At 42.6% G+C, this 16,516-nt stretch overlaps 1 protein-coding gene across 8 annotated transcripts in view; it reads right to left on the bottom strand.

The window, feature by feature from the left end:
- TMEM120B (transmembrane protein 120B) overlaps positions 1-13,718 on the bottom strand; it is a 41,389-nt gene extending 27,671 nt beyond the window's left edge. For 2 of the 8 annotated variants that reach the window (XM_043529236.1, XM_043529237.1), the window contains exons 1-3: positions 13,225-13,339; positions 3,940-4,058; positions 328-444 (exon numbers count right to left, since the gene is read on the bottom strand). In XM_043529236.1, coding sequence (XP_043385171.1) covers positions 328-444; positions 3,940-4,058; positions 13,225-13,296 — 308 coding nt within the window. In that variant the 5' untranslated portion in view covers positions 13,297-13,339. Of the gene's footprint in view, positions 1-327; positions 445-3,939; positions 4,059-12,688; positions 12,805-13,224; positions 13,340-13,488 lie in introns of those variants that run through there. The other 6 variants (XR_006285963.1, XR_006285962.1, XM_037878537.2 and 3 more) reach the window with 6 other exon arrangements.
- Positions 13,719-16,516: the final 2,798 nt, after the last annotated feature.

The raw sequence follows: 16,516 nt of genomic DNA, 5'->3' as shown, positions 1-16,516 counted from the left end.
TAATTGTAATACGGGAGCATTTACATGAATATTCTGAATAACAAATTTCCAGGTTTGCCAAGCCTTAGAGCCCATATAGTTTCTTTCAAAAGTGAAATTTATTTCTGATTCATCTTTCCCTCTCCATTTCAATCCTCCCGCAAGCAGGGATGTGATTAAACATCAAATAGTCCACTGTGCTATCTACTATATTACCGTTTCATTTACCTTATGCTTTCCTCTTATTCTTTGCAGATATATCTGTTAAATTCTTTTAGAAGAGACACACTTATCTAAATACTTGTAGCAGCTTTATATTAGGAAGATTAATTTTTAATAAATACATACCCATTTCTCTTTGGTAAATAGGCTTCCATGTCAAAGAAAATATTTTGCCTGTCTTTGATCTGGGTGTTAATTTGCTGTATGAGATCAGATTCTTCAGGACTAGACTTGTGTTTGCACCTGTGAGGATGGTGAAAACAAAGATCCCTTTTTACAAAATGGATTTTAAAGGGGATAAAATCAGCTTAAACATGGCAACTTTAAAAAAAAAAAAAAAGAAGAAGAAAAAAAAAGGTATTTCCTTACCAGCACTTCTAACAGCAAGAGCTTACCTTTAAACTTTGGCTGTTAAAACTGAAAAAAATAAAATCTTACTTTCCTCTGTTCATCTCTCAGGTGCCACAAGTCCTCCTTTTCTTTTTGCGGATACAGACTAACACAGCTGCTACTCTGAAATCTGTTTACACTGTTTCTTTACTTTCACACTATGTTCAGCTTGAGCAACAGAAAGACTAGTCAATGATTATAACCTAATGTGAAAATTTCTAATCAATTTTGCTTTTTGTTTCTCAGTTCATTAGCAAGCTGCTATATGTTTCGATTCCAAAAAACTGCTAAGTAATGTTATGAATCCCTTTTCAAAAGGAACTTTTCATTATCTTTAACTTTTTAAAATAGTCTTACAGGTATTTTATAAAAGCTTGCTTTCAAAAATTCTAAGCTGATCTGAGTGTGCTTTTAAATTGAAAAATCTCTATCCAGACCATAAACTTCATAAAAGGCAATCTGAAGGGAAAAAAAAACCTCAACAAGCCCACACTGTATAGCCTTTCAAAGTGACATCATGCAGCCTACAGAGCCTCAAGTGAAAGGATGTTAACTAATTTAAATCCAAGAGATCGATTTGGTCCCTATACAATTAATGTATGTTAGATGGAGGAAGGCAGGGGAAAAGGACCTTCAGATCAGCTCTTCCTGCTGTGTCTCCTCTATTGAAATCAGCAGCTCTGGGGACAGCAGGTGGTGCCAGTTTAAGCACTGCTGAATACAGACAATATTAGAGCAATAGGAGGGCTTTTCATTAACTGCTTTGTGACTCTAATCTCAATCATACTGCTGCTCAGCACACAAAGTTCTCTGAATAGAAGGAAGAGATAAGTGCTGAAATAGTGCAATGATGGACATTTTAAAAAACCTCTAAAATAGATTGTCATACGGAGCTCACTGCTTTGTACCAAAGGAGAGAAAATTTGAGGGGGATGAGGAGGAGGAACAAATTTAATCTCCAAACTATAAAGCAAGATGACACTTCTGTGGATTTTTTAAGTTACTGCCCAGCTCTGCAAGAGATTATTCCAGTTGCAACTACCAATGTGTGAACAAATAGGGAACAGCCTGCCAGTGCTCAAAACAAAGGGGAAAAATGCAGATTCCTTTTACTCCTGGAGGAATTATGCACCACTGTGTATGCACAGAATTTATGTCCCCCGCAGATTTTTTTGCTTCCCCGCAGAAAAATTACTTTCTGAAAGGGAAGCAAAGGGAAGCCACAAGAGCGGTCAGGAGATCCTCCCCAGCAGTGTGTTTCGGGTGCCTGGGGCAGCCGGCAGAGGGGTAAATCACTGTGGGGGCATGGGGCAGGACAGGGGAAGACCCGACTGGTGGCTCCTACCCTGTGCCGGGTTTAGCTGCTAGTCCCAGCTGGGCTAGGGAGGACGGGACCTCCTCTTCACAGCATCTGGGAATGGGACAGACCCATCCCCAGATTTCTCCTCCAGTGGCAGGAAGTTCTGCAAACTCCCCACCCCCACCTCCTGCACCCATCGCTCCTCAGCTGCAGGGGGAGGGATCCCTGTACAGGGAGCTGCTTCTCCATCTGCTTAATCCCCATGCATCCAGACCCCCGCACCGCCGATCCTCTCCCCCCCACACACTCAGAACCCCCCGATGAGCCCCTCTCCACCTGCACCTGGACTACCCCAACGAGCCACCCACACCTGGATCCCCACCCCATCGAGCCTCAATCAGCTGCATCTGGATACCCACCCCACTGAGCCCCACTCCCTCAGCATCTAGACCCCCTACTCAGCCCCCCACACCCAGATCCCCCCCCCAATTGAGCCCCAAACACCTTCTCACCTGGACCCCCTGACAGAGTCCCATTATCATTGCACCCCAAACCCCCCAACAAGCCCCTGAGCATCCAGATCCCCTACTGAGCCACCTGCACCCAGATTGCCCCAGACAAAACCTTCTCAACTCACACCTGGATCCCCCCACACTAAGCCCCTCCACACTTGGATCCTGCCTTACTGAGCCTGCCTGCCAACACCTGATGCAGCTGGCACAGGGAGGGCAGGGCCCCTGGAGTGTTTCTGGGGCAGGCCAGGTCCTTGCACTGCATCAGGGTTGGGTGCAGCCTCACCGCTGAGTCCATGTCCTTGGCGGGGTGGAGAAGAGGTTGCACAGTGATCTCCCACCTCTGTGCTCCCCAATGCCAAGTGGAGCCTCCACATTTATTTGACAAATAAAATTTGCAGAATTTTAAAATATTGTGTGCAGAAATTTTTTTTTTTGGTGCAGAATGTCCTCAGGAGTATTCCTTTGTAGTGGTAGAACAGAAGGAAAGGGGAGTTCATTTTTCAACGTTTATCACTTGAGCACTTGGAAATGGGACAATAAATTGGGTCACATCAGGAAATTCTGAAAAGGAAATATTAGTAGATGATAACTAAAAGTCAGTGTAGTAGAACACTATCAAGTCCTCATCTCCTTCTCTTTAAAAATGTATCTTAGTCTGGTGGTTAATCAATGCTTACATATGATCTAACACAGAGTAACTCTAAAAGATAAATATTTGATGAACTGGGAAGCAAATGTTAACCAGTGCAAACATTACAATATCAGCTTTAAATCTCAAAAAAAAAAAAAAAAAAAGATTAAAAAACTATTCCTCTTTTAGAAGTATATTAAAGTCCCCAATAAGCCAGAAGAGATGCCCCATATATTTATCTCTAAACGTTAAATCATCATAGTGTTTTTGTAAATTTAGCTTTGCTGTTGCAGGTTTTGGGGCTTAAAATATTCCTAGGCTACATGTGATTTGTCACAGCCTATGATTTATGGGAAAATTGGTAAAAAAACAATTAACATGAAAATTGGAAGTAGCCTGCAACCTTGAGAGACAAAGGCAATATTTTTAGCCTAGTGCCCATGGAATTAAGCATACAGCTCTTGTTGTTGGTGGGAGTTGAGTATCCAAACACCATATTGGAAGAATACCACTGAGGATTAAAATTTACCTTCAGGTGCAACTACCTGGCTACCAGCGAATTCACATGACTTTTCCATAGTTAGATGGAACTGAGTTTTATCTTACTAATAAAACTACAGGTAACAGGCTGATGGCAATGCAGTCCTACAGTATAAAAATATTCCTACAACAAAATATATTGTAGGGAGCAATTCTGTATTGGCTCCTGAGGGATACACGAGATGATCTAGTTGGTCTTTTCTACTTCTATGAATCTATTATGGTAGTAGTTACATCAAAATTTACACCGTTGTGATAACCTAAGGCTGCTCGCTTTTTAGGAGACTGGGCATGCAGCAAAACAATAGTTATAGCCTGTATTTCAGTCACTCAGGAGAACCCCCCCCAGACTATCCCATTACCGTTGGAGGCTGTATTTCAAGTCTTTTAATTTCCTCTTCTGTTTACGAATGGAGCTGCTGCATGCAGCCTGCAAGTTATTGAGTTCTTCAAGTTTCTGTCTATAGACCTTGTGAGTTTCCTGCAAAAGAGCAGAGAAAAAAGGAGAAAGAAGATGCAATTTCTTTAAGCCAGAAAAAGCTTTGGAGAAAAATAAACAAAAACAAGGCACACGCTATTTTTCTGGGAGAGCAGGGGCCCAGGTTGCTCCTCCATCTTGCTCCTACCTGCCTAAGGAACAGGTCTGCCTGTAACTGTGGGTGCTTTTTGAGATTAACATCTGTATCTCCCAGTAACTTCAACTGGAGCCGTGGGTGCTCTCAACACCACCACCAAAAACAAAAGTCATTGTTATGATTTTGATGTCATTCCTAGTGGGGAAGGTACCTGCTGCTGAAATATGGCCAAGTGCACCATTTATCTTAAATTGGTTTCATTCTATGCAAGGTTCTCAGGATACCTATGGCACATGAATGCCCAGTCCAAGTGATTATAAATTTCACTTAAAAAATAAAAAGCCTATATAAAGAGGAGGAGGAATGTCTCCTATTTACTTCATTTCCCTTGCTGTTACTGAAGAGGTCATTTATACTTCATAATGAGCTTTTCCACTTATAAAAAAAAAAAAAAAAGTCTCCTCCTCCGGTCTGATCCTGCAGAAAAGTCATAATCCTATGTTCCATCCCAACCTGTTTCTGTGAAATGGCTGGTTAAATGGCAGATTAAGGACTCCAATTTCACAGTACAATAAAATGGGAGGTGAAGAGCTAGGAAGAAAAGAGGAAAACAGACCTGGTTTACACATAAAACCCTCTTTACCACTTTTGCTAATTAAACAAATTTGAATGACTAGTAACCAGTACCATATTCTGATTAACAGATATAGTTTGAAGTCTGCCACTCCCTACAGCTTGACAGGCCCTCTTTAAAAAGAAGAGCCTCCTCATCACAACCTGTTATGTTTTCACTTCTGAACCCATAAATTACTGCTTGGCTGGCTTTTCCACTGGCTGTGAGCACATCTGCATGTTCCTCGCACCTATGCACACCCCTCATTTTAGCTTGCAGGTTAACGTGGTAATTTCTTCACTCTTTATGTTGGTTTTATTGCCCTTGCTGAATTAGTCTGGGACAAAAGTACACACTAAAGCTCCTTCAGCACTAACTATCATTCACCACATTATGGCCACACCAGCTGGCTGAAGCTAAACCCAAGCAAGACAGAGGTTATGCTGATGGGCACAGGAAAGTACTCTGAAGAGTTTGCAGCTATGGTGCAGTCTCATTTGGTTGAAGGTAGACAGCCACCATCGGTCAATTCAGTTTCTAGCTAAGGAATGCTCCTGGATTCCTACTGGTACTAAGCTCTCACATTGCAGCATCCATGAATAACGCTTTCTACCATCTCCAGTTGGCTAGGAAACACCATCCAAACCTGAAAAACGATGACCTGGCCTCAGTTATTCATGCCTTCATCACCTCTCAGCTGGACTAAAGCAATGTGATATACCTGGGCATGAAGCCTTCAGCTCTTAGGAAGCTCCGTCTAATACAGAATGCTGCAGTACATCTCCTTACCAACAAACACACCAACCCTGTCCTCTGCTTGCTACACTGGCTTCCCATAGAATACCGAATCAAGTTCAAGGTCTCTGCCCTCATCTTCAATTTACACTGGGCCCAGGTCACTGTGTAGCTAAAAGACCAACTAAACCTCTGAGATGAAGACCACAAGCGATAGCTTCCCTCCTCTAGCACATTATAGAAAACTGCATTAAGGGTAAAGCTCCATGGTGCAGAAGACAGAACTTTCTCAAGGGCCAGTTCCAGATGGTGAAGTGAACATCTACAGGAACTAAGGATCATTGCAAACTTCACCAACTTCCACTCCAAGTGCAAGACATATTTCTTTAACTTTGCCTTCTCTATCGAACATATGGCAACATGTATTTTTGTAAATTATAAAAAGAATTCCAAAGACAGGACACTACTGCAACACACTTAGCCCCCTGGGGAAAGAATGGGAGGGATCTCATACACACACACATTTAGTCACATCATTTAGTGCTCAGCTGCTATGGTGATGAGTGCAGTATAAGAACTTATACAGAACAGTTACATTTGACAAAAAGCGTCTGACACAGCTTTCTCCCAGGTCCTCCTAACCTGGAGTGAAAGTGGTTGATCCCAGCCGCAACAGTCAGAAAACCAAGCTCAACATCAGCCTGCTTTGTTAAAATAGATGTTCTACTCTGTTGGCTGCGTCCACACCAGTAAGACAACTGTTTTCAAACACAGCTTGAAGACATGACACGACACACCCCGGACATGCAAAACTAATTTCATGGTATAGACACCAAATCCTTATCCAAACTAGGTCAGAAGCCCTTTTCAAAAAAAAAAAAAAAAAAAAACAGTTCCAGCCAGACACCATTTTCATCTATACACAGTATGATCACAAGCCAAATAGCAACTGTGCTATGAACTAGCTAAGGGAAGTTTGTCTATAAAGATTTCTGTAAGCGGGATTCTAAGAGTGTAAGCGACACAAATGCCTGTTCACACTGGACACAGCGGTCTAACACTACGAAAGGGTAACCACTCATTTCTGAACAGAGTCATTATTACATACACATTTCTGTAGTGCCAGTCAGTATAGCTGTTGTAGCTGGCAGAGTTCAGATTCCAACATCAAGGGTGTTCCCCTTACATTCATAATTAACCCCACCCTCTTTTTTTTTCTCCCACAAAAGTCAATTTAACACATTAGGCAGTGCCTTAATATACCCATTGTTATGGCAAATACGTTGCTCAAGATTTTCAAAAAACCTTCTCTGCCTACAATTAGGCTTCAAGTTCATACTTAGGCACCAAAATAAGTTGCCTGATTTTCAGAAATGCTGAGCACCCAGCAGTGCCGATTGACTTCAAAGGGCACTTCTGGAAGCTCAAGATTTCTGAAAATCAGGGCACTTATTTTGGTGCCTAAATCCAACTTTATGCTGCCAATTTAAAATCTTGGTCATTGCTTTATAAGATTTTGGACTAGGGGAAAAACAAACAACAACAACATGGTGAGGAAGAGGAAGGGGTTAAATGTATAAATAAGATGGTGATCAATTGTTCCCCATGTCCACACAGGGTAGGATAAAAATAATTGGTTTGGTTTGCAACAAGGGAGAATTAGGTTAGACATTGGGGAGGGACTTTCTAACTATAAAGCATAGTTAAGCATGGCACAGGTTATGGTTTTAAGAACAAATTAGACAAACAACATCTGCCAGGGATATCCTAGGTATACTTAATCCTGTGTCACACGAGGAGATGGACTAGATGACCTCTTAAAGTCCATTCCAGAACTACATTTCTCTGATTCTATATTTGCATCGCAGGTCTATCCACTAAGCACATCTCAAGTAAAGATCAGAGGGAGTTCAATTACACATTTGTCAGTTTTGTTAACATCATTCAGCAGTACTTAATGTGTTAAAAACATACAGAAAAAAACATATTTGCTTCTCTTCTCATAAGGGTTTAAACACATGTTCACTATATATACGCACAATCAGAATGCAACATAAATTGTACTGTATGCACTGGATTTCAGTTTCAAAAATGCCTGTAAGCAGTGGCAGCAAAGCCATAATCAAAATAACTATCTCCAGGACTGGACATGGCCCCTCAAATTAATTTTTAAGAATCAGTTATTTAATGGAAGGCAGTTTAAATATTAACTAATTCTGCTTCTTTTGAGCTTGTGCAATCAGTTCTTTTGACTGTTTACACTATCTGGTTAAAAAATAAAAAGTTAATTTCCAAAGGGAGTTAAAATATTCTTAAACACATTACACTCTGGCTCTGCTTTAACTTTCCTGAAAAGAAAGACTTTAAGTAAAAACACAGATTTAACAGATTGCGAGTTCCACAGCTGCAGGAAAGCAGACAATTGTTGTAAAATCCACATCAACGTCCATAAGAAAAAAAAGAATTTACAGCGAAGTTATTTACTCATTAAGAAATATCTGGGGAAAGTTTACAAAGGGTGCCTTTTTTCAGTTCAATGTGTGCATGACTCTTATTAGGTTAGCTAGTATAATCCAAAGGTCAAATACATCCCTGGAGGTTTAACTTCAATGCACAACTTTCTAAGTGGAAAACTCTGTGCTGATCATTTAAGAACTTGAGCTTATCAACTTCACACAGGTGCCTTTCTCCTAAGAAGCTATGCAGGGTTGTAAATACTACAACTTTCCCTGAGTTCATAAACCCTGCAGTGTCAGGGCCTCAATGATTACTTATTTATACAAATGAAAGTCATGTTTCCCTACATATTTGGGAAATCAAAGCTGCAGTCTGAGTGTAACTTGTGACCATACTATGATAGCACATTTAAATGTGTGGGGTTTGTTTGTTTTTTAAATAGGTGCACTGAGGTCTGTTCTACTGCGCACACCACACTTTTGGTTAAGTAGGCTTGTGCATGGCACATGTACACAGATACACATACACCTACTTTCCTCACAGGGCTGTTGCAAGGCTTATTTAGATGATGTATATAAAGACCTGCAATATGGGGATATATCTAGTAGACAGAGATAAATTGTGTGCACAAATGCACGTGTGTACACACACACTTGATTATTTAGTCACTATGGGGAAAACCCTTACCCACATCCACATCTTCCATAGATACACGAGGCCCAACTAGGCAGCAGAACTGGTGTGGCTCTGTCACGCAGGGCTGGAAGGAAGGAGGGAAGTTGCCAGGAGGGTCAGCAGTTCCTGTGCACCAGAACTGTGCTCCTCAAGGTTCCAGTGTGGGGGTGTGGCTTGGGATCCAAAACTATATAGATCCATTGGCTACTCCCTTTCAGTCAATTAAGTCAAAAACACTTGACAAACAAACATCCCTCCTACATGTACAGATTGGGAAACCAAGGCATGGTAACTAGTAATTTAGGGTGCCCAGCTTCAGATAGCTTAAAGATGCCTCATTTCTAAAGAGCAGATAATCAGCACTTGGGGGGGGGACGGGGGGAGAGGAGCCCCTTTAAGATGTCTGCAGTTAAGTACCCAAAAATCACTACTCACTTCTGAAAATTAACCTGCAAGTTACTTGCTCAAGGTCACCTATCAAGTCAATGACAAAGGAATAAACAGAATCCAAGAGTCTTATTAATTATTTGTATTACCATTACACCAAGGGGTCCTAATCATGGCCCAGGATCATGGACCAGCCATTGTACAAACAGAACAAAAAGTCAGTCCCTTCCCCAGAGAGCTTACAATCTGAGTATAAGACAAGAGACAACAGATGATACATTACAGACAGGGAAATACTATGAGACAGTCTTGATCATAATAGGCAGAGTTTACAGGGAACTCCTCCCAAGAAGGAGGGACAGACAGCACAAAGGTGCTTGTTTGAAAATGTAACTAGGTGAATGATGGAAGCTGGCATTGCGGACAAGTCAGAGGCAGGAGTCGGCCTCTAAATAGCAAATGAGAGATGACAGGTAGGGTTGGGGATGTCCATGAAGGGCCTTGAAGGTAAAGACAAAGTAGCTTGTTTGATGCGACAGAGAACGGGGAGCCAGTGGAGGGACGCAAAGAGAGGGACAAAAGGGTCAAAGAACAGGCTACAAAAGTTATCCTTCCAGCAGCATTCTGAAACAGTGAAGCAAGACAGCATTTGTGAAGGCCAGAGAAAAGAGTGTTTCAGCAATACAGACACAAGATGATAAGAGCCTATATAAGAGTGTGGATGGATTGGAAAGCCCATGTCTTAGAAATGTTATGCATAGGGCCCTACCAAATTCACGGTCCATTTTGGTCAATTTCATGGTCATAGGATAAATTTCATGATTTCAGATATTTAAATCTGAAATTTCACAGTGTAGTAACTGTAGGGGTCCTGACCCAAAAGATGGTTCTGGGGGAGTTGCAAGGTTATTGTAGGAGGTCACAGTATTGCCACCGTTACTTCTGTGCTGCTGCCTTCAGAGCTGGGTGGCCGGAGAGTGGTGGTTGCTGGCCAAGGGCCCAGCTCTGAAGGCAACAGGACAGAAGTAAGGATGGCAATATCATACCATGCCATACTTACTTCTCCGCAGTTGCTGGCGGCAGCTGTGCCAGCAGAGCTGGGTGCTCGGCCAGCAGCCACTGCTCTCCTGCCACACAGCTCTGAAGGCAATGCAAAAGTAAGGGTGGCAATACTGTGACTCCCAACCCCCTTACAATAACCTTGCAACTCCCCCACCTGATCTTGGTCATCACCCTTAGAATTAGGAGTGTTGCGGGGAAGAGAACAGATTCTTCTTCTGCAGTAAAAGGAAGGCATCCCCCAGGGAGCGGTGACCAAGACCCCCCTGTTTAACAGAAAAGAAGACACTTCTTTTTGACACCTCTGAGAACAAGATCGACCTCTGGCCATCCCCATATCTGGAATACATCTGGTAGGACCTAAATGTCCAGCTCCCATTCCTAGTCATAGGAGAAGTGTCTACTGAGGGCATCAGCTGTGGTGTTCTGGATGCAAGGAAGGTAGGCAGCTGAAATCTGGATATGGTTAATTATGCACCACTTCCAGAGCTTTATCACACAAGGAGGGGGATCTTGCTTCTCCATAAAACATGTAGGACATGTTGTCCATCCTGACCCTGATTGCTTTGCCCCGATGAAGAGCATGAAATTGAGGCACGCATTCCTGACTCTCCTAAGCTCCACCAGATTTATGTGGAGACTAGTTTCATGGACTGCCTATCTGCCCTGAAAAGTGCGGGTGCCAAGATGGGCTCCTCACTCTAACAGGCATGCGTCCACCATTAGAGTCACTGATGGGGTTGGGCAGAAGAAAGGGACGCCCACACAGACATGGAGTTGCTGATTCCACCAGTTTAGGGAGTTCTTTACTTGCAAGGGGACCAGCACCTCCCTATCCAATGCATCCCTGGTCAGAGAATAGGCAGTCCTCAACCAACTTTTGAACAAGCAGAGGTCACAAAGGTGCACACTGCCATATGGCTACGGAGTTGAAGTCAGTTCCTTACTGATGTCTGAGGGCTTCTCCGATTTGTCCCTACCAGACCTGACAGAGACACAAATTTGTCTAAAGGGAGTGTGCTCTAGCTGTCACTGAGTCCACGTATGCCTCTATAAGCCGTATTCCTAACAACTCTAAACTAACTAGAATAGAATAATTATTTATTCAGCACTGTGAATTGTCAGAAATGTGATTTGCAATAAATGTGATTTGCCAAATTGGAATTTGGTGGAGCACTGGGGCTCACACACTTACTCTTGCAAGTAGTACTGCAGGGACTTTAATCATCTCAGAAGCTTAGGGTGACAGCTAAATAACTTTTCATTTAAAAAAAAAAAAAAAAAACCACTCAACACCCCTCCTCACCACATAGAAATACAGTGCCTTTACATACATCCACCCCATGCTTCCTCATGCCAGACACTGAGGCTATGTAGGGGCATGTGGGCGAACTGCCCACAGTTCCTTCTCTACATTATTGTATAGCGTTGCTGGATCTGGTAAATAATGAGCCTAGTTTTCACCATGTAGGTAGCTGCATTTTTTAAGATATTGACATACAGATATCCACAGCACACATGGGCACCATTCGTAATCCATCTTGCATACAAAAGGTACTACAGAAACTACATAGTCCACACAACTTTCCTAATGTTACGCATTGCCCACCTAGGATACTTGACAGCAGTATCATATGAACACATGTAAATTACATATCACATCTGCCTGCCCAGGCTTGCTATTTAATTGTCATTTAATGCAGGCAACAATGCACTAGGACTCCTTCCTCACCTCCTTCCCTTCACATATATTCACATACAACCCTGCATTAAAGTTTCATCATTGTAATAAATGTTCAGAGCCATGTTTAGTAATGGAGTTACTCCAGCATTACCGCCAAGACTAGCCACTTCTGTGCTGAAGTACTACAGGATCCTCACACTTACATCTGCATGAAATGCTTTCTCAGCTTTTCTCCACACAGAGTACAGCTACAGTAAGCAGCAGAAACGGCCTTTCTGCAATTTAAGAAATAACATTAGAACCACAGAATAACTGGTAAGAATGGTCTAAGGTGAATGCCTCCTGTGTAGCTTGAATGCTTTTCTCTCTCACCAGCAGAAGTTGGTCCAATAAGAGATATTATCTCATCCACTCTACCTCCTAATAAATCTTCAATGCCAAGACTCAAACTACAATAGATTCCCTAAACAGCAACAGAAACCACAAGCTGCTAGAATCTGATCTTCTGGGAACCAAAATGCACTAATAGGAGTGAATCAGATTAAATTCAAGCTTAATATAACAAAATGTAAACTAGCATCTGGAAGAGTAATCATCATCAAGTGAACATCTTTTCATATGGCTTATAGTGTAAATTCCCCTTCCCCAGCAAATATAGATATAAAGTATTGCAGTTGAGATTTACAGGTGAACTAATACAGGGGATGCCAAAAAAGCTTTAATTTGGCTGCTGTATTAAAAAAAAAACATAGTTCTATGCATAGTATTTTCTTTATTCATAATAAAATAAATTATTCTCTCTCCTAACACTGCAATAATCACCCCATAAATAAAGTTAAATAATACACTCTCCAATGGGAACAGATATCATGAGAAACTGAAAGGCTGACTAATGGACCCTAAAAAAGTTTAAGGATATTACCTACCACTGAAGTGTTTGTAGGCTTTTTTTAAATATTGCTGTTCAGCTAATTATTTCATCCCAAGCAGAATGAAAATATGCCAAAAAGAATAAATCCAAGAGCTTGTCAGAAACTGTTCAATAAAAAAAATCAGAATTATCTTTTTGTACAGAAAGTAGTTTTCTCTAGAAATAATAAATATCCTTATGCAAGTAGTTTCTCTCCTCACAGACAAGCATTGCATCCATGATCCAATGTGACATTTTACAGCCTTACTTTCTCCAGAAAGTTATTAGCCACAGTGAGCGAAAGGAGGGCTATAGCTAGCAGATACACAACATTAATCCTTCCATGCACGGCAAATCCCAAGGCTTTCCCTCCTCAGTTACCAATCACAGGCTTCCTCTAATGCATGCCTAGGTTCATCGGATACTAGAGATAATCAGAACTGCCAGGTCTCATTCCAGCTGCAGAGCGTGTCCCTCATAGGGGAAGGCCAAGGGAAGATCATTCATTTTTATACATTTTTTTAAAAAGGACACCTCCACCCCAATACACACCACTTCTGTCGGTGGTGAAGAGTTTGGGTTTTTTAACAGAGGTTTTTCAAATCTCCTCCTCTCTATCAGCATGACCCAGCTTGAGAGAGTCCTGCATCAGAAGCCCATTGGCTGTGATGGGGCCCGGTCCCAACCCTCTCTTAAAGCGTAGCTCAGGGACACAAAGGGGTGTGGACGCATACACACAACAAAGCAAAACCTTCCCCCCATCCCAAAGCAAAGCACTGGCTGGCCTCTCTGCGAAACCCTGCCGCTTCCCATCACCTGGAGCTGCTGAAATTCCTCTTCCAGCTCTCGCCACTCTCGCTGATACCTCTCCGACTGCAGTAACATGGTGCAAGGGCAGTCAGCCCCAGCCGCGCTCAGCCACTCCAAAGAGCGAGAGCGATTTTCTAGCGGCTACAGCAGCGCCAGCTTCCAGCTGGTCTTAGGGCCACGTGCACACCCTGTCCTGACGTCATCATGCGAACCCAGGGGTTGGGAGCGCTACTGAGCACGCGCGCTCCCATGCTCTGCTTCCCACCGCCCCCCTGGCCTACGGTAGGGGAACGGGTGTGTGGTGCTGCTGCCGCCTTGCGTGGGTCTCTCTGCTGTAGCCGTGAGCGTACTGCTTTGGTTGCCCTGCCCACGCACTCAGCACACAACCCACAGGCCCGCATCTCCGCTCATGCAGGACCCCTGCCGCTTTTCTGCTTAGAGCAGCCACTGCTTCCAACCTCGGCTAAACCTGCAGCCTGTCATTGCCACCCCAGCCAAGGTCAACTGAGATCTTCCCAAGGACACTTGGCACTTGGAGATTTATTGTTTCTTTTCCAGCAATAGATTAAAAAGTGCAGTTATTGCATATGATAATTAATTCAGTTTTATCTTCTGGAGCATAGGTGTGCATTGGCACTTCAGGGATACAAGGTAAGAGATAGGGCCTGATCAAAGGGAGTCTCATTTTCATAGAGTTGTGGAAGCACCAGACTGAAAAATCATACTAGGTCATTCAGCCTGTTCCCCTGCCAGTGTGCGATTATTCCTTTCAGCACACAATATAGTATTTTAATCATTCTATAATTAAATGTACCAAACGGTAGGAACTGCATCCCTTGAGAGACTATACATATTAACAGAGGTGACCATATTTTGCTTAGATTATTCTGTTAATGCACAGATACAGTGGTGATAGGAACAATTTAAATTCCTAAAGTTGCACAGGGCCCAAATAGCTAGCCAATATTTGGACCCTTGCTGCGTTGTTTCTGTTAAGAAAATTTGATTATACGAGTCAGGTGTTTCTTTCAGAAATCCAAGCCTGCTTTCTCACAAAGTACTCTGCCCAAAAAAAGCTCCCATGGCTCCCTCCCAGGGCCACAGTCACACTGCTTCTCTCCTGTTTCCTTTCTTTCTCCCTGCTTTCTCATTCCTTTCACATATATAGACAGCCATGTCAGTCCTGAAAAGTATGTACAATATTCCTTGTTATCTTCAAGGAATAATGAGACTCAATGATCCAGTCACTAACTATTAAATTATAATTAATTATTGCAAACATTTATAAGATACCCATCACTGTAATATCTAGGCTCACTTTACCTGTCTTAGATTAAAAGCAAAATGATCTCCTAGCATAGGAAGCAAATTCCCCATGGCTCCCACAGCTCCTCGTCTTAAAGGACAGAGATGAGGAGAACATTGACAATAGGCAGAATGCTTGGGGCACTAGAGCTGGGAGTTAGCAGGAAGTCTGTACAAAGTGATGAGTCTTACAACACTTTTTGAATGTGACCAGGCTTGGGTAAATAAGGCAGGAGAGCTTCTAGCAGAAATTAATTCCCACGGAGATGGCCTACTACCGAGAATATCCTCCCCCAGCTCCCTGAAGCCTCATCTGTGTGACAGCATAGGCATTCTGGACAAACATATGTGGCATGATTGGTCCTAGCCCATTAAGTCATTGTAGATGGTGACCAGAACCTGGAATCTCACTTCAAAGTTGACTAGCAGCCAGTGCAAGGTGAGAACCTCTGGTCTTTAATGCTCCTTAGTCCACCTTGTTCAGAAGGCAGGCACCTACATCTTGCACAAGTTGAAGGTTCTGAGTTGCCTACTTGATTAGTCTCAGGTAGAAGGCATTGCTGCATTCTAGTACTAGAAGGGACACAGGCCTGGATGACTGTGATGAGCTCTGCATCAAAAGGAACAGTCACAATCTTTTGGTCAGCTAAAAGAAGGTGTTGCTATCTGAGAATCCAGGAGCAGAGATGAATCTATAAGACCCTGATATTCCAAAGCCCTTTGAGAATGGGCGGTCAGACTTTAAAATGCTTTCTCCTATCAATCACCATCACTTCCATCTTATCCAGATTGAGTCAAAAGGTTTTCCAGGTCCCTATCTCAGCCAGATATTAAGAGAATATGGAACAGTTCTGTCTGGGCTGTAGGAAACTAGGCAGACTTGAACCATCAATGTATTGATGGGCATTGTAACCCATACTACCTCACAGTCTTTCCCCAGTAGTTTCACTTCAATGTTGAACAATAAGAGTGACATGACTGAGAGCTCTAAAAAAGGCAGAGAAGTCTCCCATCACCACCATCTGGGATATCTCTGACAGGAACAGGCAGAACCACTTTGAAGTGATTCCCTCTGCCCTTGCTAGGTACTTGCAGTTCTGTCCATTGTCCCAAGCAGATCACCAACCAGTGAGACGCAGCCAGGACCAGGTCTGAAATGGCTGGTGTCCCTTTCATAAAAGGGCATTATTAATCTCCAACAATAATGGACCCAGACATTCTCCACTTGTTTGCACATCTCTCCAAGAGAATCTAAGCATCCAAATAGGGCAATGGCTGAAACTCAGGAAGGATGTTGCATTTCCTTCCCTCCTGCCGTGACACTTCTCCTATGGCTCCTGAGAGGTCATCTGAACTATCATTCTCTGCAAAGTAGATTGACTGTTCCTCATAGTGAGAAACAGTCAATTCTAAAACTGACTGGGGGCTATCAAGGCTGGTCAGTCATCTTACCACTTGTAAGCTGATGGGACTCTGTTGGATGCGAAGATAAAATTCTTAGTCTCGAAACATAGCCATTGCATATAAATATGCTGTAGATATATGTTTAAATTAGATTATCAGATTTATCAAGGGTCATCTGCTAGTGATACTTCAGTCTGTTCCCCTCTCATTTAATCTGTCATTAGTCAAACCCATAATGATGCTGTGGAAAGGAAAGGGCATCTGGGCATTACGTCTGTGGAAAGAATATTGTTGCAGTTCCCTCCAGGCCATCTATTTGCTTTCA

Source organism: Chelonia mydas, chromosome 15 (assembly GCF_015237465.2).
Source record: "Chelonia mydas isolate rCheMyd1 chromosome 15, rCheMyd1.pri.v2, whole genome shotgun sequence".
NCBI lineage: Eukaryota > Metazoa > Chordata > Testudines > Cheloniidae > Chelonia > Chelonia mydas.
This window is presented reverse-complemented; position numbering and strand designations above follow the sequence as displayed.